Below are 22766 nucleotides of genomic sequence, written 5' to 3'. Positions count from 1 at the left end.
GGATAAGGATAGGGAATAGGTTTTTTTTATAATGGTAATAAGGTCAGTTCTAAAGTCAGTTCATCAAGAGGATATAATAGAAGTAAACATTTATGCACTTAATAATAGAGCTTTGAAATACATGAAGCAAAAACAGATATAATTTTAAGGAGAAATAGACAATTCCAGCTATAGTTGGAGATTCCAGTATACTTCTCTCAATAATTGGTAGAGCAAGTAGACAGAAGATTGCTAAAACTATCAATCAACTTTGACCAGTTGACATTTATAGAACACTCTATCTAGCAGAATACACATTCTTTCTAAGTGAACATGGAACATTTACTGAGATCACATTCTAGGGAGATTTTTTAAAGCCTAATAAATGTGGGAAGATGCAAATCACACAAAGTATATTCCATGACCACAATGTAATTAAATTAGAAATCAATAACAGAAAAATCTCTGGAAATATTTCAAAAAAAAAAAAAACCCACTTCCAAATAAATGAAGAAATCAAAAGGATACTTAGGAAGTATGTTAAACAGAATGAAAATGCTGCTAAGGCAATACTTAGAAGAAAATGTATAGTATTAAGCACCCATATGAGAAAAGAAGAAGATTTTTTATGTCAATGACTTAAGCAAAGCCATCTTAATAAACTAGAAAGGAAGAATGAGTAAGATTCAAAGTAGTAGAAGAAAAGAAATAATAAAATTCAAAGTGGACATCAATAAAATAGAAAAATCGGGGCACCTGGCTGGCTCAGTCGGTTAAGCGTCTGCCTTCAGCTCAGGTCGTGATCCCAGGGTCCTGGGATCGAACCCCACATTGGGCTCCCTGCTCCTTGGGAGGCCTGCTTCTCCCTTGTGTTCCCTCTCTCGCTGTGTCTCTCTCTGTCAAATAAATAAATAAAATCTTTTTAAAAAAATTAATAAAATAAAATAGAAAAATCAATGAAACCATAAGCTGATTTATCGAGAATATCAATAAAATGGGTAAACCTCTAGATAGACTGAAGGCGGGGGTTGGGGGAGAGACACAAATTACCAGTATTGAGAATGAAAGAGTGTGGCATTTTTACAGATACTAAAAATGATTAGGTAACATGGGGCCCCTGGGTGGCTCAGTCGGTTAAGCGCCTGCCTTCGGCTCAGGTCATGGTCCCAGGGTCCTGGGATCGAGCCCCGCATCAGGGTCCCTGCTCTGCGGGAGGCCTGCTTCTCCCTCTCCCTCTGCTTGTGCTCTGCCTGCTTGTGTTCGCTCTCTCTGTCAAATAAATAAATAAAGCCTTAAAAAAAAAAAGAAATTAACAAATTCAGCATGTTAAAAGTGCAAAAATTTCCTGAAAGACAAATTTTCAAAGTTCATTCAAGAAGAAATAGGTAACCTGGAAACACTGTCTTCTAGGAAAATTTAGTTTGTAGTTATTAACCATCCACAAAGAAAGTGTCAGACCCATATGGTTCCACATTTAAGGAAGAAGTATCAACAGTTCTACATAATCTTGCAGAAAATGGAATGGAAAGGAATACTTCCCAATTTATTTATTTTTAAGATTTTATTTATTTGACAGAGAGCACAAGCAGGGGGAGCAGCAGAGGGAGAGCGACCGACTGAGCCACCCAGGGGCCCCTCAAGGCTTATTTTTAAAGTACAACTGTGTGGGGCGCCTGGGTGGCTCAATTGGTTAAGCGTCTGCCTTCAGCTCAGGTCATGTTCCCAGGGTCCTGGGATCGAGCCCCGCATTGGGCTCCCTGCTCAGCAGGGAGCCTGCTTCTCCCTTTCTCTCTGCCTGCCCCTCTGCCTACTTTTGCTTTCTGTCTCTCTGTCAAATAAATAAATACAAAATATCTTTAAAAAAAATAATAAAAAAATAAAGTACAACTGTGAAGGCAGGCTGGTATTGGCATAAAGATAAAGAGATCATTGCAACAGAGTTATGTATCTAGAAATAGACCCAGGCATATATGGACAATTGATTTTCAACAGTAGTTCAAAATGGCATTGACTTTCTAAATAGCAACACTGGAAATGAGAAGTTCTGAGGGGGGGGAAAGCATTTTCAACTAAATATATATGTATATAGTCAAGAAGTATCAAAGGGGTAAACCAAAAAAGAAGAGAACAAAGTAACCAGAAAATAGATTCTAGCAAGGGTAAAAGTGAAGGAATGTCCTAGGACAACAACTCTGCCAGAAGCCCAGGCATACTACTGCAGATCAGAGCAGGAGGATCTGAGAGCAAGGCGGAGGGGGGGAGGGGGGCGCGGTGAGGCATGGGGGCGGAGAGGAACGAATGTGTTTGAATTACAGAGAATATTATTGATGTGTGTCAGAAATGTAGCAAAAACAGTTGGTAGAACCATGGAAAAAGCGGGAAGCATTAAGATGTAGCAGTTATTAACTTTAATAAAAAGAGGAAGGACTAGAGTTGCTCAAGAAAGGTGGCACGCTCATTGTAAATTCTTCGTTTATACAGTCTATGTTACCTACACGGCATAGTAATGTAAGTTTTTCTTTTGGGATGAATAGAGCCAAATGGAAATAGGACTTGATAGACTTTGTTTTCCAAGTTGCTCAGTATCTGAAGTGTAGGCCTCTATTTTCGAGAACCATTGCTCTAAAGGGCTGTTTCTTCTGCCCTGTGCTCTTTTATTCAGGCCTGGTGCTGAGTCAGTCCAGGTACCTCTTTAATCAGGACACAGCTGTGGTGGTCCCCACCCCTGCTTGAAGACAGAATAGGTTACTTTACTTTTATCAGTTTCCTATCAGCCAGTGTCTTTAGGGGAGATCTCTTCTAGAATAACTTTGTTCCTAATCCGTTCTTTGGAGAAACATGATTATGAGTACCTTTATTCATTGTGTTTAAATAGGCTGATTCTTTGCCCTTTAGGAAGTAAGAAGAAAGAAAAGGAACGGCCAGAAATTTCTCCTCCATCTGATTTTGAGCACACCATCCATGTTGGCTTTGATGCGGTTACTGGAGAATTCACTGTAAGTTTACCCAGTTGGGACTCATTTATGTATCAGCACTCAGACCTTTCTTTGCATGATTAAGTTTCAAGTTAACTTTTCTATCCACATGTTGACTGTGGATTCTTAGTGCTTTTCTCTTCTTATAAAAGTGTTTGTGGTTGAATGTATTTTTTTCTTAGGGAGCTGAGCCCATTAGTTAGAATTATGCAAAATAGATTTAGAAAAATAAGACGTTTTATAATTTAATCAAGGCTACAATTGATTGGCTTGTTTTTTATGTGTTTTGTCATTAACCTCTGGAAATTGATTTTATTGGACAACTCAAAACAACTAATTTCTGAATATCTTTTTGTTAGGGCATGCCAGAACAGTGGGCACGATTACTACAGACCTCCAATATCACCAAACTAGAGCAAAAGAAGAATCCTCAGGCTGTGCTGGATGTCTTAAAGTTCTATGACTCCAACACAGTGAAGCAGAAATATCTGAGCTTTACTCCTCCTGGTAAGACGTCATACTGTGGTAGAAGGCTGATTCAAATGGGATTACAAAATTGTGAAGCACATCTAGATAAAAAGATTGCTTCTGGAAAAATAAAAAGCTAAGCTATGGTTCTTGTCTCTTTTGTTGCCCCCTGTGTAGATCTGCCTTTTGTAAACTAATTGGGGCAGCTTTTATGCATAATTTGGAGTCTGGGCAGTATGTTAATCTCTTAGTTTTGCCAAAAGTGGATGTTTTGGCCTTTTGTTTCTTTTTTCATGTCACTGCTTTGGAATGACTCCCAGCAATAGAAGAGAAAGGTGCTGATTTATAGGCATGTTCATACTAGAAATATATTTATTGTTAGTAGGACAGGAGGAGGGTTGTTAGCTATATTAAATACATAGACTTTGAAGTAAAAAATGGTTAAGTCCATTCAAAAATTGAAACTTATCAAATATATAAACATAAAATAAGCATTAGAATGAAAAGATTTTACACCTTGGAATTAGAGTATCATTAGGTCAGAATTGAAGTATATAGTGGGTTTTTTAAAATAGTTTATTTGTTCAAATCAGGATCAGAATAAAGTCCATACATTATAGTTGATTGCTGTATCTCTTGAATCTCTTGATGTTTAGGCTCCCTCACGTGGATTCTCATACTCTTTTCCTTGCAGTTTATTTGTTGAAGAAACAGGACCATGGGTCCTGTTTTCCTTCAGTGGATTTTGCTAATTACATCCCCAGGGTGTCTTTATGTTTCTCTGACCCTTAAAATCATACATGTAGTTTTAATTAACTGTATTTAATTTGATTACGTTTTCACAGAAATAAGGGCTGTGCTCAAGGAAAAAATAGAGACCACTTGGCCAAATGATCTTGACTTTTTTACTTAGATACTGACCTTTACATCCTTAGCAAAAGGTCAGACTTGTCCCTAGAACTTTTGTGTCAGTAAGTTTGTGTAAATTAGTATTTTTTTAAATCAGTGTTTGACCAGAAAATGGTATGTTCTTTTCACCCTATTTTTTATGTTATATATATGTTAAGGTTATGTTAAACATATACCTTTAATATAATATTTGTAAATATGTATTTATTTATATAAATACTTACATTTATATTATATACTTACACAAATAACAAATATAAGTATGTTTTATGTTATATTAATGTATAATATATGTTAAATATTAATATAGTATATTGTAATTACATAATTATATTAATATTATTTAGCACATATTGTTAGATATTATATATATGTATAAAAAATATAAAAGTCTCTGGGCCTTTTGAAAAGTAAAAAAAAACAAAACTTGCTCTTCTAAACTCCAGAATGAATGTTTTGACAGTTAGTCTTCATGAACTGTGTTTTGCCTTCAGGAATATGCTGTCTTATTGATCAAAATTTATGTCAAGAATTTTCCTCTGCACAATTGCTATTGTTTGAGTAGTTGCTTTAAATTTCTCAATAGACAGTTTTCTGGAGAAAGTATTACTATGAATAACTTCTGTTTTGTTTTAATAAATACACATTGAGAAGTATAGTTACAATTGTTTTAATAGCTTTATTATAGTTCACATGCTATAAAATTCACCCATTTGAAGCATACAAGTCAATGATTTTTAGTAAATTTACAGAGTTCCATTAAGATTTGAGATTTGTTAGCACATCTTTTATAAATTCATATTTGAATACTGATATTGTCATTTTTCTCAAGGTTTACTTCATCTTAAAACGAAATCAGTCTAAGAATATTTTACTTGCTCTGCTTTGTATTTTCTTCCATTTATTATTTTTTTTCTTCCCTTTACTATATAGAAGTTGTTTTATTTTTTGAGTTGTTGACTTAGCATTATTTTCTGTTTTGTATTCAGAGAAAGATGGCTTCCCTTCTGGAACACCAGCAGTAAGTTAATTTATTACTTCTTACAGCTCTTGTTCTAACTTAAGTTACCCAAAACAAATCTCAGTTTTTATTTAACTGTCTAAAATAAATTACAGCCATCAAAATAAATAACTACTTAATATATTTTAAGTTGGCCACTTGATTAAGCAAATAAGGAAGCCATATTAAGTAAACAGTTTCCTCAATTAGGAAGAAATAGCCTTCTTGAGTTATATGAAGACAAAAGGTGGTAATATGTAAAGTACCTACCTAGCATACACCTGGCATGCAATAAGCTCTTTATAAAGGTTAACGTCTTCTTTTATTTTATCAGCCACCATTTTTGATGGTGAATCTAGCTGTCTTAAATGACCGAAAATGACTCTGACTTATACAAATCCTAGAGGATCTTTGTTTTTGGTTTTAACAAATAAAGTGATTGTTTCCTTTTAGGGCTTAAGGGACATAAAATTCTCCATATAAAATGTATAGATTTTCTATTAAGAAAACTTGATACTTGCTATAAACATTTATTTCATAAACTTTTGTATAAGTTATAGAATTGCCTTTACTTTTTAAGTGATTAGATTAGAACCATTGAGGTTTTATCGTTTTGAAATGAGCTATTAAAGAAATACATTTTTTCAAGTATGTCAAGAAAAGAGAGTCCTATTTTAACATATTGTTGTATCTGACTTGTCTTCCTTGCTTTGCTCATGTGATTAATGCAGCTGAGTACCAAGGGATCAGAAACATCAGCAGTAGTAACAGAGGAAGATGATGATGATGAAGAGGCTGCTCCCCCTGTTATTGCCCCACGACCGGATCATACAAAATCAGTGCGTGTCTGAGTAATTGGACTCTGGGTGTCTGGGCATGTGTGTTTTTAAAAAACAGCAGTCTGTATTTGACTGCCATTAATTTTCAAAAGGTCTCAGTATGAGGAAATTTGACGAGGAGAACTCTACCTAAAAATCATTCATCAAAAAACTATTTTTTTTGAAAATTAAAATTAAATGACTTCCTTAAAAGGTAAAATAGTTACCTCATTGTTTTTCCTTTCTGTGTTACACCTTGTCTTCCAGAGAATCCATCTATTTCTCTGGCTTTCTCTATCTCAATCTCAACTACTATTATCTAAAACTTAAATCTTACTTCTTACCTAACAAATTGTGTATATAATCTCCCATTTTACATTTCTCCTAAAGCCTTAGTGTCATGCAGGAGGCTGCTGAGAGTGAAATTCCCAAGCAGATAGGGGAAAATTGAAAAAATAATGACCTTAGAGACAGAAAGAGTCCTTTCTCCCTGTACTAGTACAGGGGAAGGCGGGGCGGGATGCTGCACGGTGAAGTGCTGGTACAATCAGCAGGAAGGGCTCTGAGGACTGCTGCCGGGTCCTGATCTAACGAGAGAAGGCTCTGTTTTCTTGCTTTACCTCCTAGAATTGGCTGTTTAAAATGAAACGGTAGAACAAGGGGGATTATATAAGACTGATGATTCACTAACCTCTACCTCTGAAACCAATAATACATTATATGTTAATTGAACTTAAATAAAAATTTAAAAAAATAAAAAAATAAAATGAAATGGTAGAAATCAACTTTGGGTAGAAGTTTTTATGAGAATTAATAGTTAATTCAGCATCTTGGTTTCCGTAATTTTTTCTCTTTATTTCTCTTCTGTAGTAAGAACATGATTTTTAAATTTGTACCTTTTGCTTCATTGCTAGCATATCATTTTAGATCTGGTTACACTTAAATTTCATTCATAGATCTGCTATTTTGTTAGACTGACTTTTAAAATCTATACATCACGTGTCAAAAGTGTTCAACATTTATTTGTCTTAGTTAAAAGTCTTTTATTAAGACAAGTCTGAAAATATTATTCTTTAGAACACTGGAATAAACTAGTTTTGATTAAAAATCAAAGAACTGGGGTGCCTGGGTGGCTCAGTCGTTAAGCATCTGCCTTCGGCTCAGGTCTTGATCCCAGGGTCCTGGGATCGAGCCCCGCGTCGGGCTCCTTGCTCAGTGGGAAGTCTGCTTCTCCCTCTCCCACTCCCCCTGCTTGTGTTCTCTCTCTCACTGTCAAATAAATAAATAAAAATCTTAAAAAAAAAAAAATCAAAGAACTGAATAGTGTACCAGTAAGAATACCTAAAAATATTTTTCCTCGGATCTCAGTAATTAACTGTCTCTCTGCAGATTTATACACGATCTGTAATTGACCCTATCCCTGCACCAGTTGGTGATTCTAATGTTGATAGCGGTGCCAAGTCTTCTGACAAACAGAAAAAGAAGACCAAAATGACAGATGAAGAGATTATGGAGAAATTAAGTATGTTACCTACATTTTACATTATTCTTTAATTGCTAATAGCTCTTGACACATTTGGCTCAGGTGGATTTTAATTTATACCTTATGTTTTGGCTTAAGACATAAATAATAAATTGTTTCCTTCTAGGAACAATAGCTTCAGTTAAACTCTGGTGAAGCCAAAATCATACTCTGATTTGCTTGTTTATTATGTGTTGACTATTGAGTAATGTCTGCAGTGATCGGTACCTTCGGGAACAATACTTTTTCCCAAAGGGCCAAATCTAAGGGTCATGGTTGGAAACCTTGTCAAAGGAAGTTTGTATATATTTATACATACTTATAGTTTCTCAATATGAGAATATAAAATATTCCCAAATAAGTAAACAATATGGCCTTCCTATATAGCTATATGTGTAAACATTAAATGTATTTTTTTTTTCTCTTCTCCCTTTTCATCAGTTAACTGTCATTGGCCTGAATCAACCGTTGGAAATAGTGTACACAGTGCCAGGGAGAGGGGAGCAATAATGTCTAATTACCAGTCTATTACAAGTCTACAGCAACTGTAGTTATAAAGAACACTGACATAGAGGGATCAGGGATCAAGGAGAAATACTATAGCTGAAGTGGCCGTAGACCTGAGATTGGGTACTTATATAAATGTGAGCTTCCTTAATGTGGATATCTCCTTTTACCTTGAGCAAGTGAAAAGTTAGTGTGGTTTTTCTCATGTTTTGACTTAGTGGTAATAAGAATATATTGTTATAGTTTTATGTCCAAATCCTAATTATAAAACTGTTTCTTGTTATGACTTTGTGAACTTTCCTAAAACAGATGTATGATTAGTTCATACTAAAGTAGAGTAATCTTTATAGAAATAAGTGGTTTCCTAAATATATTGGAAGATAGAAGGTATATGGGAAGAGTCAGAAAAGCCATTTAGGGTTATTCATCTGGATATCATTTATATTATTATTTCTGATAATAAGTAGTTTCATAACTTACCATTAGTTTAATACATTTCAGTGGAGTATGAAAAGTAGAATGACCAGCCCATCCTTCCCCAGAAATTTCCCAATTAAGACTGAACATTCCACATCCTGAGAACCCCCTTATTCTCAGACTAACACAGTTGGTCATTTTAAAATGTGTTTATTTTTGAGAAAGTGAGACGATAATTAAGACATTAGCTAGGAGGTCCAACCTCATGGAAATAATATGTCTTCTTGTTTCTGATAACTTTCCTATTAAGTTTCATTAGTGTTCTGTGTTTGAAACATACATGATTTTTGAAAGTTGTGTTTGAAAACCAACATTCTAAAATCAGTAGAGTTTATTAAAAGGAATGAGATTAGTTTACAACTTTAAAATGCTTTACTGAGCTTCCAACTTTTTGTTGTTTTTTGTTTAAAATAGGAACTATTGTGAGCATAGGTGACCCTAAGAAAAAATACACAAGATATGAAAAAATTGGGCAAGGGTAAGTATTTGTGACTCTGTTAAACAGTATATTATAATTCCTGTGTGTATAGTATGGTATCTCTCTTCTGCCTGTTGACATTGAGCACTTAGAGCATTCTATGCATGGTATTCTTGGATTTGTGTAAATAAGTAATGCATTTATTTCTACATGCTGTTACAAAGCTGTACTGTTGAGCAATGACTGTACATTGTTTTTTCTTAAATGTTATTTCCCACTGGTGGTTAAGAGATTAGATGGAAAAATTGACCACCAAATGTATTTAAAAGACAATAAGAACATTTACTACAAAATGATAGGCAATAAAAGTATGTATTTAATCACATCATTGAGTATTGAGTTTTGAGTCTCCTAATCTGATTTTGTCCAGTAATTTGTATTTTTAAACTACACTTAACTTTGTTTCTGCCTGGGAGCAAATGAACATCTTGAATTTTTAATGTTATTAATCTCTGGAAAGTATTCTGTGAATTTAGAAGAAGAGCTTGAGTCTTTTTTGAAAACTTCTTTATGAATTTCGTTCCAAAAACTAAATTTAGTAGGGTTCCTGGGTGGCTCAGTCAGTTAAGTGTCCGACTCTTGATTTCCGCTCAGGTCATGATCTCAGGGTTGTGAGATTAGCCCCTTATGGGGCTCCACGCTGGGTGTGGAGTCTGCTTAAGATTCTCTCTCTCCCTCTCCCTCCACCTCTACCTCTCAAAAAAAAAATCTAAATTTTGTTGCATAACTGGTTTAATAACAAAAATTCAAAATCCTCTTAATATTCTTGAGCAAGGTAATGGATAAATTATAATATATTGAATAATATCAATAATAATAATGAGTGAACAAGTGTAAGACCTATCCTAAATCCAGTGTTGAATTAAAGCAAATCTCAAAACATAAAATAAAAAATAAATTTAAAAAATTAAAAAGCAAATTGCAGAAAAATACATAAAATAAAACCACTTATAAGAAGTTTAAAACTTATGTTGAATATAGTTTATAGTGATACACACCTATGCCCTTGATAAAGTGTAGACAGATGCATGGAGAGGATGCACATCAACTACAGAATAAACACCAAATACCAGTTACTTTTGGGAGGACAGAAAGATGCCTTTGGAAAGCTCATGCAAGGACTTCAAATTTATTTGTTGGTTTTTGTTTCTTAAGCAGGGAAGTGGATCCATGAGTATATATTACTTTTTTCTTTCCTTTATCTTTTTCCTACATTTTTGTGGGTATGATATTTATGATAAATTTCTAACATAGGTTTTGGCCACAAGGATTGCCTTTCTCTTATTTTTTCCCCTTTTATGTTTGCTTTTACTCCTGTTTAAAAATGTTAAGTCGTAAATGTTCTTTAATCCCTGTCCAGTTGTTCTAATTATAAAGTCTTTAGCTATATAAATGATAGTGATTTAGAAACCTAAATCTGGTTGTGTCTTTTTTCCCCCTCTAGGGCTTCTGGTACAGTTTTCACTGCTACTGATGTGGCATTGGGACAGGAGGTAGCTACTTTTTCATACTTCTGGGGGTTACCATTAGCTTTTAGTATAGGAGGAAACTAGATAAACCTGTGAATATTCAAGAGGAATCTTTTTTTCAGTTGAATATGTTAAAAGAATTACTCTGTATTTTATAGCACTTTTCTTAATAGGGGAAAAAAAGAAAGAATTATGCACTGAGTTTCATAAATAAGCAAATATTTAAAAAATTATTTTCCCAGCTTGGAATGAAAAGAGGATTAATTCCTGGCATTGGTATGACCTTGGGTTGGTTAATCAGCTTCGGGAGAAATCTAATAAAAGTAATTAGGCTCTGTGTATTACAAAACATTGTGCATAGGCAGTGTGGAAGTAAAAGTACTACCTATAAGTTACAGTCTCATTGTATAATACAATAGATATACAATAAATTAAATTATTACCTGATTGGTGTTGGTAATTTTCTCAGAGAATTAGGAGACTTGTTCTGATTTTTTTTATTTCTGTTTCCATCATAGGTTGCTATCAAACAGATTAATTTACAGAAACAGCCAAAGAAGGAATTAATCATTAATGAGATTCTGGTGATGAAAGAATTAAAGAATCCCAACATAGTTAACTTCTTGGACAGGTAAATATGAATATTTCTTAAACAGTAGGAAAAAATGTAGAAATTTTAAGTCTCGTGTTTTGGGGGCTAGCTCAAGCACTTGCATTAGACCAGAGTAGGATGTCATGTTGAAAAGTAAGCTTGAAGGAGGAGGAGAGATAAAAGTAAAAATAGCGCATTGCAGGGGTACCTGAGTGGTTGAGTTGGTTAAGCGTCCTACTCTTGGTTTCTGCTCAGGTCATGATCTCAGGGTCATGGGAACAAGCCCAGGTGGAGCCAGGCCTTGGGCTCCATGCTCAGTGCGGGAGTGTGCTTGGGATTCTCTCCCTCCCCCTTCTGCCCCTCCCTCTACGCTCCACCCCCCACCCCCCCAACTCCCACGTGTTCTCTCTCATGCAAATAAATAAATCTTTTAAAAAAAAAAAGGCATATTGCAGTTTAGCAGGCCTTTTTCTACATCTGTATCACCTGGCAAGTGAGGGAAAGCAGTTAAATGAAGGACATTGCTGCTGGTGCTTATATTAATTATAAATGATCAGACGCAGAAACATTAAGGAAATGAACTGTGATTCATGTGTTGATTGACAGCGGTGCCTGGCCGCATGGTTTTTAAACTTTTAGATCAATTTCTATTTCAAATGCTGTCTTTCATGGGCAAAAATAATTTGTCTGTCAAAACCTCATTTAATTTAGGCATTGGTGTTAAGTAACAGAACAAAGAGCAGAATAGAAAATTGTATATTCTACAATTATATGGGGATTCTTAAGCAATTACATATGTGCGAATGAAAGAAGAATAGAAAAATAAATGAAAATTAAAATAGTGGTTGTATTGGAGATAGAAGATTATAGGTGACTTTCTTATTTCTACATTTAAATGTGTTTAGAATAGGAAAAAGATAACACATTTTTAAAAGATTTTAGCTTTAGTAATAGGGGCCAGGTTCGTAAAAATCAACTTTCCAGGTATATTTCCCTGCTTTTAAAAATACTATGTCACTTCAGTTTCGCATGGTGTGTGGGCTTTGGAATCCGTTACACTTGGCTTCCAATTCTGGTCCTGTCACTTACTAGCCATCTCTTCATCTGTAAAACAGGACGAATGATTCCTACCTTACAGCGTTAGTTTAATTGAAACCATCAAGTTACAATTGTGGGGCAACTTTGAAGTCACTCAGGAAAGTCCTAATGACCGTCAGTTACTTTTCTGCGCTGTTGCATTGCAGCTTGCCAGTTTTCTTCCTGGTCCTCGTGGCTTCCAGCTTTCTAGTTTCACGATTAGGGTGTTTGACATTTGAATTCTTCAGCAGAGTGGTGTGAAAGTAAAAATGTGAGTGTATTTTGTGTGTTTGTCATGGTTTTTTAGTTACCTGATGGGAGATGAACTGTTTGTGGTAATGGAGTACCTTGCTGGGGGATCCCTTACTGATGTTGTAACAGAAACCTGCATGGATGAAGCACAGATTGCTGCTGTTTGCAGAGAGGTGAGTTTATTCCCTTTCCGGTAAGTTATAGCAATGTGTAGTTAGCAGGAGGTTAAAAAAAGGGGGGGGGGTTAGGGTTAGCACAGGTGATTTTTACTATGTGAGATACTTTCTCTACATATTCTCTATAAGTTGTCTCCATACCATTTTATCCTACATGAGAGTTTAAACCCTTTCCTTCATGTGTAAGATAATTCTGGAATGGAGCATGGATTTTTGAAGAGCCCAGCTCACAGGTAAATTTCAGTGAGGTGATCATTAAAATTTATCATCCCAACAGGGTACTTTTAAGAGTTAAAGGGAGTGCCACTCAGCAGTGGAAACAAGGACTATCTCACACCAAGCAGGACACATGTTCACCTTAAGTCTGCTTCTGGCTTTATTAAGCTCCTCAAAGGTGAAAAGCTGGTTGTTGAATTTTTAGACATACTGTTGCTTAAGCCAGTAGAATTCTGCCAAATTGCCTAAGTCTAAGCTAAAACTGAAAATTTTAATTCTGAGTTAATTATGCTCCACTGAAGGGGTAGCCCCTTTGGTTATTTCAGGAGGGGAGGAAATAAGAACTCTTTAATAATTATGAATATCGTATTTTAATAATATGATATCTCTAACATAGAGTGATCACTTAAAAACTGACAAAAACTTAAGAATGTATCCATACTTAATTTGTTTCTCTAATAATTTCTTTTTGTAATTATTTTAAAAATTATTTTAGGAGTTCCTCGAATTATGACAAACTTGCTTCTATTGTACAAGTGTTTTGGGGAGGATTTGTTCTTCTCAAGAATCTGCTTAAATGCTTGGTAAATGCAGGATGCCTGGGTAGCTCAGTTGGTTAAGCATCTGCCTTCAGCTCAGGTCATGATCTCAAGGTCCTGGGACCGAGTCCCACATTGAGAAGTCCCTGCTTCTCTCTGCCTGCCGCTCCCCTTGCTTGTGCTCTCTCTCTCTGACAAATAAATAAAATCTTTAAAAAAAAATGCTTGGTAAATGTAGTACAGTAATACACAGTTTATCTGTTTTTTTCCTTGAATGAATAGTAGAATATTTTAAATGAGATTTTTAGTTGTTATTCATAATGTACGGTCTTTATTTTGTTGTTTTCCTCTAGTGGGGGTAAGAAATAAAAACACAACTTTTTCCAAGTTTACATTTTATATTCAATTTATATTCAAAAACATAGGGACAAGCAGATCTTAAAACTCTAATCTTATTCTTGTATTTAAGGAAGGGGGCAGAGTTTTTCCTCACTTCTGACTCCATGCTTTCTGAAACATGGCATAAGAGGAGAGTTACTCTTTCATCAGTGGTGTCTAGGTTGTGGATATAGCTTTATGTAAAATCCACTCTAAAAGAAATGAGGAAAACATCTTAACATCACATCAGTAAACAGCTGGATGGAACTGGACCTCCCAGGTTCTTACCTACTTTTCAAGGGCTAGATAAGAATTCTGAAGCAGTGCTCAGGCCATAAGTACTGATTGTAACTTCCCTTAGACTTTTCAGGGACTGTTTCATTAATAGGTGTTTTTCTTGTTTAGTGTTTACAGGCATTGGAGTTTTTACATGCCAATCAAGTGATCCACAGAGATATCAAAAGTGACAACGTGCTTTTGGGGATGGAAGGATCAGTTAAACTTAGTAAGTAACAAATGAGGAAATAACATTTATTTGTTATTATAATTCTGGCTTTTGTTTAAGTAAAAAGAAACCAATTAATATTTTTATGACTTAATATATGGAGGGGGAGGGAGAAAATGGTAAAGAATATGGACTCTCAACTGGACAGCTTGGGTTTAAATAGCAGATCAGCTACTACTTGCTGAATAATTTGGGGTGAGTTATTTAATCTCTATTTATTTTCTCAATTAGACGGTAAGGAAAATAATAGTAACTGTCTCAGAGAGTTCTTCTGAGGATTAAAAATGTAAAGCACTGAGGAACAGTGCCTGGGACTGTCATCATCTTGGTGCTGTCTTCCAAAGATAAACTTGAATTTATCTCTGTTGTCTGTTAGGGTAAATCATTATGCTGTTCAGCTTTCTTAGGATTTGGTAGAGCATGGCCTAATTAGGGGAGGGCTCTATGACCCTGACCTGAGAGATGACAAGGAACAAAACTTCTTTTCCTAATTATCTTCTCTATCAGACATGATAGAATCATGGGGGGAAAAGTCATAGACTTCCTTTTTCTCTGCTGGCTGTAATCTGTCAGTTTCAACTATGCCCTCTAGAGGAATCAAGAAGAACTTCTATTGAGATTCCTCCAGCTATGCAAAATTCAAGGCATTTCTTGGATCAAGAGATCAAAATTTTTTCCTTCTGTTCTGCTGGCGTGTTTGACTCCTTTTTCAGTATCTCTTTTTTAAGATATTTCTTCCAGGAATTAATCAACCACAAGGAAGGGGTTCTACCAGATGGTCAAAAATATGATTACTAATCTTAATCAGCAGGCAAAATAGAAATGGACATTCTCATACTTTTTTGGTGGATACACATGTAAGCTGATTGGACTTTTGGATAATATTTTATCCTGGCTCTTCCACATACTAGATGAATGGTCTTGGATAAGTTATATAAAAATATGTATGCCTTAGTTTCCCAATTTGTAAAATGAGAATAATATTAATAAATGTACCTATCTCAAAGTTATCATGAGGCTTAGGTATGTTAATTCCTACAAGATACTTGGAATAGTAACCTGGTTTGTTACAAGTACCCATTTTAGCTATAAATATTATAATTTGACTGAACAATTGCTCTTTTAGTATTCTCTTGGATAAAATTACTGAACATATGCACAACAATAAATACAAAGTTGTTCTCTGCAACATTGTTAACAACAACAAAAAGTACCTTAAATGTCTAGCAGTATGGGAATGGTAAAATAAATTATAATTTTGTTATTTTATAATACTGTGTGGTTATAGTAATGAAGTAGATCAATCTACAACTATGGAAAAATCTCTGAAAATAAATTTTAAGAAGCAATTTACTGGAGCACTTGGCTGGCTCAGTTGGTAGAGCATGTGACTCTTGATCTCAGAGTGGTGAGTTCAAGCCCCATGTTGGGGGTAGAGTTTACTTTTTTTAAAAAAACAGTTTACAGAGTATCCTAACTAGGCTAAATAAACCATGCAGTTCACAGGTAATATTTGTACCTATATAAATTCATAACAAAAAGTCCAAAGCTTACAAACCTAAATGTTAACAGTAAGTTATGTTTGAAGTAGAGTGGGTCGGTCTGTAGAAGGGAGGAAAAAATTCTAGATTCTCATCCCAAAGATCCCACTAAATTAACACTGAGTGCTAACCCAGGCTTTCTGCTGGGTTACAAAATGAGGTGGTTGGGGTAGAGTAATGCTGGCGAGGACCTTGTTAGGTACAGTTGCAGTGAAGGCTGGTCTTTTTCAAAAAGGGCTGTCCGCTAAGTCAGATACTTAGTGATTCTAGCTTCTGTTTATTTTCTTCAGAAATAGTTCCCCTTCCTGGCATTTTTACCTGATTTACAGAATTTAGTTTTGGTGCTCCCCTTTGGTAACTTTTTCTTTTAGACCTTTTTCAACTTTATTAAAAATTTTAGGATAATTATTTAGAATAAAAGACCTGATAATTTGCCCTTTGCTTATGGGAAGTAAAAGTAAACAAAGTGAGAGTATATAACATCATCAAAATATTTGTAAACCCATTCTACATTCTACATTGTATGTTGTAAACCCATTCTACAAACCCATTCTGGTTTACTTTTTTTTTTTTAATCTCTATGCCCAAGGTGGGAGAACATGATCCTGAGATCAAGAGGCACATGCTCTATGGACTCTTCAATAGCCAGGTGCCCCTGGATTACTTCTTAAATTCAGTCTTAAAAAGGAAGAGGCTGAATAGTCAAATGTAATTAAGTCATTTATCATGAACTCTAAGATGAAACTATCCATGGACACCATTAACTGTAGATATGTTTTGTTTTGTTTTATAGCCGACTTTGGGTTCTGCGCCCAGATCACCCCTGAGCAGAGCAAGCGAAGTACCATGGTTGGAACGCCATACTGGATGGCACCAGAGGTGGTTACACGGAAAGCTTATGGCCCTAAAGTGGACATATGGTCTCTGGGTATCATGGCTATTGAGATGGTAGAAGGAGAGCCTCCGTACCTCAATGAAAATCCCTTGAGGGTAAGAACAATTAAACACCAGCCTTATTTTTATTTTTATTTTTTTAAGATTTTATTTATTTATTTATTTGAGAGAGAGAGAGAGCACAAGAGGGGGGAGCAGGAGAGGGAGAAGCAGACTCCCTGCTGAGCAGGGAGCCCGATGCGGGACTCGATCCCGGGACTCCAGGATCATGACCTGAGCCGAAGGCAGTTGCTTAACCAACTGAGCCACCCAGGCGCCCCACCAGCCTTATTTTTAGAAAAATACATTTCTTCAGAACATTTATTTAGAATCTGCTTGTGCCAGCCACTAGGCAAAAATTTAGGATACAAAGTTGATATAACCTAGTCTCTGCAAAAATTATTTGCTCCTGGGTTACTGAGTTGAATGTGTTAGGTAAAGAGTTTGTAGATTTTTAGTAAGCTATATGGTTTTAAATTTTGCACATGAGTAAGACTTTGCTCACTTTTCTGCAAAGGATATCTAGATGTACTCTTCAGATTGTCAGCTTTGAACCTTGGCCTCTGTACTGCTTGGGTACACAGGAGAGGAAAACAAGATCATATATCTGAGAAAGCTGTGTAGACGGTAATGGTAAAGCTCACATTCAAACAGAAGAGTGAGGGTCCTGAGTTAACAGGTGGGGTTAGTAGACTTTAAACAATTAGATATTTCAGCAGCAGAGGTGGAGAGTTTAGGAGTTCATTCGTTCTTTTTCCTTCTGTCTTTTTCTTTCTTTTTCCTTCTACTTCTTTTAAATTACCACATATGGCTCAATATCATTCATTATTAAAGAAATGCAAATCAAAGCCCCAAAAAGATACTACTTCACACCTTCAAAAATGACTATAATCAAAAAGATGGACAATAGATGCGCCAGGGTGGCTCAGTCGGTTAAGTGGCTGCCTTCGACTCAGGTCATGATCCCAGGGTCCTGGGATCGAGCCCCGTGTCGGGCTCCCTGCTCGGCAGGAGGCCTGCTTCTCCCTCTCCCACTCCCCCTGCTTGTGTTCCCTCTCTCGCTGTGTCTCTCTCTGTCAAATAAATAAATAAAATCTTAAAAAAAATGATGGACAATAATAAGTGTTAGTGAGAATGTGAAGAAATTGGAACCCTCATACATTGCTAGTGGAAATGTAAAATGGTGCATGCAGCACATGGAAAACAATTGGACAATTCCTCTAAAAGTTAACGTTGAGTTACCATAACCTAGTAATTTCACTGCTAGATATATACCCAGGAGAATTAAAAGCATACATCCACACAAAAACTTGTACACAGATGTTCAAAACAGCATTATTCATAATAGTCAAAAGGTAGAAATAATCCAGATGTCCATCATCTGAGGAATGAGTGAACGAAAGTGGTATATCAATGCAATGGAATATTATTTAGTTATAATAAAAGTAATGAAGTACAGATACATACAACATTAAACCTGAAAGCATTACGTTAAAGAAGTCCTACACAAAAGATCACATATTGTACGATTCCATTTGCAGTCAGTTTTTGTCATTCATGGTAATGAGGTTTTGCAAAGCAACAAATACTGAATTAACAAATGCTGAAATGTTGCTTCTTGGGGAAATATAGGGTTGGGTTCCTGCAAGCCTGTTTTTTTAAGATTTCATTTTATTTGAGAGAGAGTATGTTGCGGGGGGGAGGAGCAGAGGGAGAGAAGCTCAAGCAGACTCCGCGCTGAGTGCAGAGCTAACTCGGGGTTCAGTCCCATGACCCTGAGATCACAGCCTGAACCAAAATCATGAGTCGGCTCTCAACCGACGGAGCCACCCAGGCGCCCCAGCCTGTGGTCACATTTTTGTCAGCTGGTCAGTCCCTAAGCTTACTTGATGTGTGTTTGTGTTCAGAGCCATTTTCATGCATATTGTTGACTGAGTGATGTTGGAGGCCCAGCCAGTACACTCATGCCTCAGCGAAGCTTACCAGACGTGTTCTCGCCGCAAGGCATGTCACAGCCTTCTTGCACTTAGGACACTAGACGGCACATCAGCCTGGGCTTTTTGCCTCTCTGCACATGTCCACGAATGACCACAGAAACACCAAGATTATTGATTTGGGGATTACAAATTTTAGCATGAGTAGGTGAGTTTACACATAAGGAATCTGCAGGTAATGAGGATCAACAGCATGTGAAATCTCTAGAACAGGCAAATCCATAAAGATAGGAGATTAGTGGTTTTTAGGAACTGAGGAGAAGAGGGAATAGGGAGTAACTAAAATACACGTGGGTATTCTTTTTGGAGGGATAACAGTGTTCTGGAATTAGACAGTTATGATGGTTGTACAGCTTTATGAATACACTAAGAACACTGAATTGTACACTTTAAAACAGTGATTTTTATAGTACATGAAGCAATTCTTTTTAAGTTTTTAAATTACCATATATGACTACAGGCTTATTGCCGGACTTTTTTTTCCTAACTTTTTTCCAAATAAGTTGGATTTGCTATAAAATGGGCTCCAGAGGCCAATATAATGGGTATGCATAGGTAGGGGCCCTTTCTGGGTGGCATTGGATTTTGATGCTCTTTTTCCTGAACGTTTTTCATCTCCTTGCAAAGATTCCAGTGCAGGTGAGCAATTAAGTACTTTTATAGAGGTGATTAATTTTGGAACACTTTTGAAACAATTTTTAAAACCCTCTAATTTCATTCATTTGTTTAACAAATGTTGATTCAAATACCTGCTCTGTGGTAGGCACCATACAAGATGCTGGCACAAGGTGCTGTCTGCCGACAAAAATTCCTGCCCTCGGGCGCCTGGGTGGCTCACTGGGTTAATTGTCTTTGGCTCAGGTCATGATCTCAGGGTCCTGGGATTGAGTCTGCTTGTCCCTCTGCCCCTCCCCCTGCTTGTGCTTTCTCTGTCTCTCTCTCAAATAAATAAAATCTTTAAAAAAAAATCCTGCCCTTGGGGCGCCTGAGTGGCTCAGTCGGTTAAGCGTCTGCCTTCAGCTCAGGTCATGATCCCGGGGTCCTGGGATCGAGTCCCCCATCGGGCTCCTTGCTCCGCGGGAAGCCTGCTTCTCCCTCTCCCACTCCCCCTGCTTGTGTTCCCTCTCTGACTGTGTCTCTCTCTGTCAAAAAAATAAATAAAATCTTTAAAAAAAAAAAAAATCCTGCCCTCATAGAAGGTAGAGAGAAAAAATAAAATAATAATATGTAATAAATGATAGAGTCTTAAGTGCTGGGACTGGTAGGGAGGGAGTCAAGAGAGTGTTTGATTTCACAACAGTGCTTGTAGAGGGCTTCACTGAGGTGACATTTGAACATAGAAGATAAGAGAGTGATACTGAGTTACCAAAGGGAAGAACATTCCAGTCAGAAAGAATAGCACATGAAAGGCCCTGAAGAGGCATTTTTGGTATATTCAAAGAGCACTTGGGGATTCCCCCATAGCTAGTGTGCAGGGAGCACACAGCAGGAGAAAAAAAGGTAGATCAGTGAAGAAATGGGACTAGACTATATAGTGCCTTATTAGGCCTTTATAAGAATTCTGGCTTTCTTACATAGATGAGACAGGCAAACCACAGGAGAGTTTTGAGCAGAGAAGTGAAATGGTCTTACTTGTATTTTAATAGGATCACTCTGGCTACTTTGTTGAGAAAAGATTTTCAAGTGAGGCAAAGACAGACAGAAGAAAACCACTTAGAAGGCTGTTGAAATAATCCAGGCCAGACATAATGGTAGCTTAGACCAGAACTGTATCAGTAGAGGTGGGAAAAAGTAGTTGGATTCTGGATATATTTTAAAAGGAGTGCCTATATGGGAGAGGGAGAGAGAGAGTTGACTCTAAGATTTTGGCATAAGCAACTAGAATGATGAAATTCAAGTTCACCTTACCTGAAATGGGGAAGACTGCAAGTAGAGTGGTGTGTGGGGGTGGCAGGTGGGAGATCAGGAGGTAACATTTTAGTATGTTTTAGACATGTTAAGTTTGCAGTGCCTACCAAGACATCCAAGTGAAGGGTGCCTGGGTGATTCAGTCAGTTAAGCCTCCGACTCTTGGCTCAGGTCCTGATCCTCAGGGTCTTGAGATCTAGCCCCGCATCAGGCCCCATGCTCAGCATGGAGTCTGCTTCAGATTCTGTCTCCCTCTCCCTCCCCCTCTCCCCTTTTGCACACATGCTCATGCGCTCTCTCTCAAATAAATAAATAAATATGGGGTGGGGGGAAGACATCCAAGTGAGTATGTTGAATAGGCTGTTGGGTATGGCCATCTAGGATCAGGCCAAAGATGTAAAATTGAGACTTTTTAGAATAGAAATTAAAGTTATGCATCTAGATAAGATCACCAGGTCAAGTAGGCGTAGACAGACAGTAGAAAAGATTCAGCTTGCATCCTGTGGCATTCATTCCGTAGTTAACAGTTGATGTAGCAGACCAGTAAAGGAGACTGAGGAGGAATGGCTGGAGAGGTACACAAAACCAGTAACACATGCCCTTGAATCTTCATGCAAAAAGTGAGGGAGACATCAGCTTGTCAGAAACCACACTGAGGACTAGCAGTGTGAATGTAATTGATGGAAACCTGGCAAGCAGGAAATTCTGCTTCCTGTCAAGATAGAATAACAGGTAGCAGATTCACCACCCTTGCCTAAAGTAACAACAACAAAAATTAGCATATGTGAAACAATGGTTTGCAAGACACTGGACATCAAACAGTGAAGAACAGTGATCTCCAAAGGTGGGAAAGGCTTGAGGTGAGCACTGTGATTGCCCCAGCTTTATGTCCTGAGAGAGTTTTAGGCCATGTACAGGGAGGAAGAACCCAGGTGGGACACAGTGGCCTCCTTGAATTAAGGAGAAGGAGTTGAGAGTCTAAGGAGACCAAGTCGGCTAGAGTTTACAAGACAGAGAACAGGAGAGGAGAAAGCTTCATAGAAGATTCTGGAATCTGTGGAGTCCGCTTGAGCATTCAACAGAGACTGGTGCAACTTTGTGAAGAATCTACCCAAGGTCAGGGGTATACCCATATTAGATTGAAGAAAACAGTGCTTGGTACTCACACACAGGCTGGGAATAGTGCCTGCTTCTGTCAGCCACAGTGGAAAACCTTGTAATGCACAGGATATTGAAAAGAAGACTCAAAAGAGTCTTGCTTCACTGATGGGAAATAATTACCCCTAGACTACATGCTGCTATAGTCCCACCTAACCAGTCTAAAAAACAAAACCCAAAGAGATCCCCAAGTAACTTGTGTTGCAGAACAAAGCTCAAGAATATTTACAGGAATACAGAAATATCCAGCAGCCAACAAGCACTTACATACCCAGTCAGGGTTTATCAGGCAGGCAGAAGAGCAGGAAAGTACAACCCATGATGAGGAGAAAAATCAATCCATTGCAGCAGACCAGAACTGACACAGATAGAAGAGCACAGAAAGTCATTAAAGCCGTTTTTGTAACTACATTTCATATGTTAAGAGTAGCGGTGTTTGGAAGGAATAGAGACAGAAATGAAATTTTTTAAAAAAATGAAATAGCGGTGCACCTGGGTGGCTCAGTCATTAAGCATCTGCCCTTGGCTCGGGTCATTATCTCAGGGTCCTGGGATCGAGCCCCACGTCAGGCTCCCTGCTCAACGGGAAGCCTGCTTCTCCCTCTCCCACTCCCCCTGCTTGTGTTCCCTCTCTGGCTGTCTCTCTCTCTGTCAAATAAATAAATAAAATCTTAAAAAAAAAAAAATTAAATAGCAGTAGTGAGACAACTTCAAGTTCTAATATATGTGTAACTAAGTTTGGGGAGAAAATCAAGACTTCTGCAGCCAATGAATATCTTTTAAAAACTGAGGTGAAATAAAGATTTTTCTAGACATAGACATTAAAAGCATTTATTACCAGCAGATCTACACTATAAGAAGTATTAAAGGAAATCTTTCAAGCGGAGAGAAAATG

General features: G+C 36.9%; 1 protein-coding gene across 1 annotated transcript in view; it reads left to right on the top strand.

Annotated features, from left to right (window-relative positions):
• The window catches only part of PAK2 (p21 (RAC1) activated kinase 2), an 85544-nt gene that overhangs the window by 52749 nt on the left and 10029 nt on the right, over positions 1–22766 (top strand). Inside the window, exons 3-13 of the mRNA XM_034999891.1 lie at positions 2875–2975; positions 3314–3461; positions 5321–5352; positions 6063–6170; positions 7539–7671; positions 9070–9133; positions 10578–10626; positions 11121–11233; positions 12579–12696; positions 14238–14337; positions 16672–16868. Coding sequence (XP_034855782.1) covers positions 2875–2975; positions 3314–3461; positions 5321–5352; positions 6063–6170; positions 7539–7671; positions 9070–9133; positions 10578–10626; positions 11121–11233; positions 12579–12696; positions 14238–14337; positions 16672–16868 — 1163 coding nt within the window. The remainder of the gene's footprint in view (positions 1–2874; positions 2976–3313; positions 3462–5320; positions 5353–6062; positions 6171–7538; positions 7672–9069; positions 9134–10577; positions 10627–11120; positions 11234–12578; positions 12697–14237; positions 14338–16671; positions 16869–22766) is intronic.

The sequence above is a fragment of the Mirounga leonina genome, unplaced genomic scaffold (genome assembly GCF_011800145.1).
Source record: "Mirounga leonina isolate KUSES-001 unplaced genomic scaffold, KU_Mleo_1.0 Mir_115, whole genome shotgun sequence".
Lineage (NCBI taxonomy): Eukaryota > Metazoa > Chordata > Mammalia > Carnivora > Phocidae > Mirounga > Mirounga leonina.
Note: the sequence above shows the minus strand (reverse complement) of the source record. Positions and strands in the feature narration are given on the sequence as shown.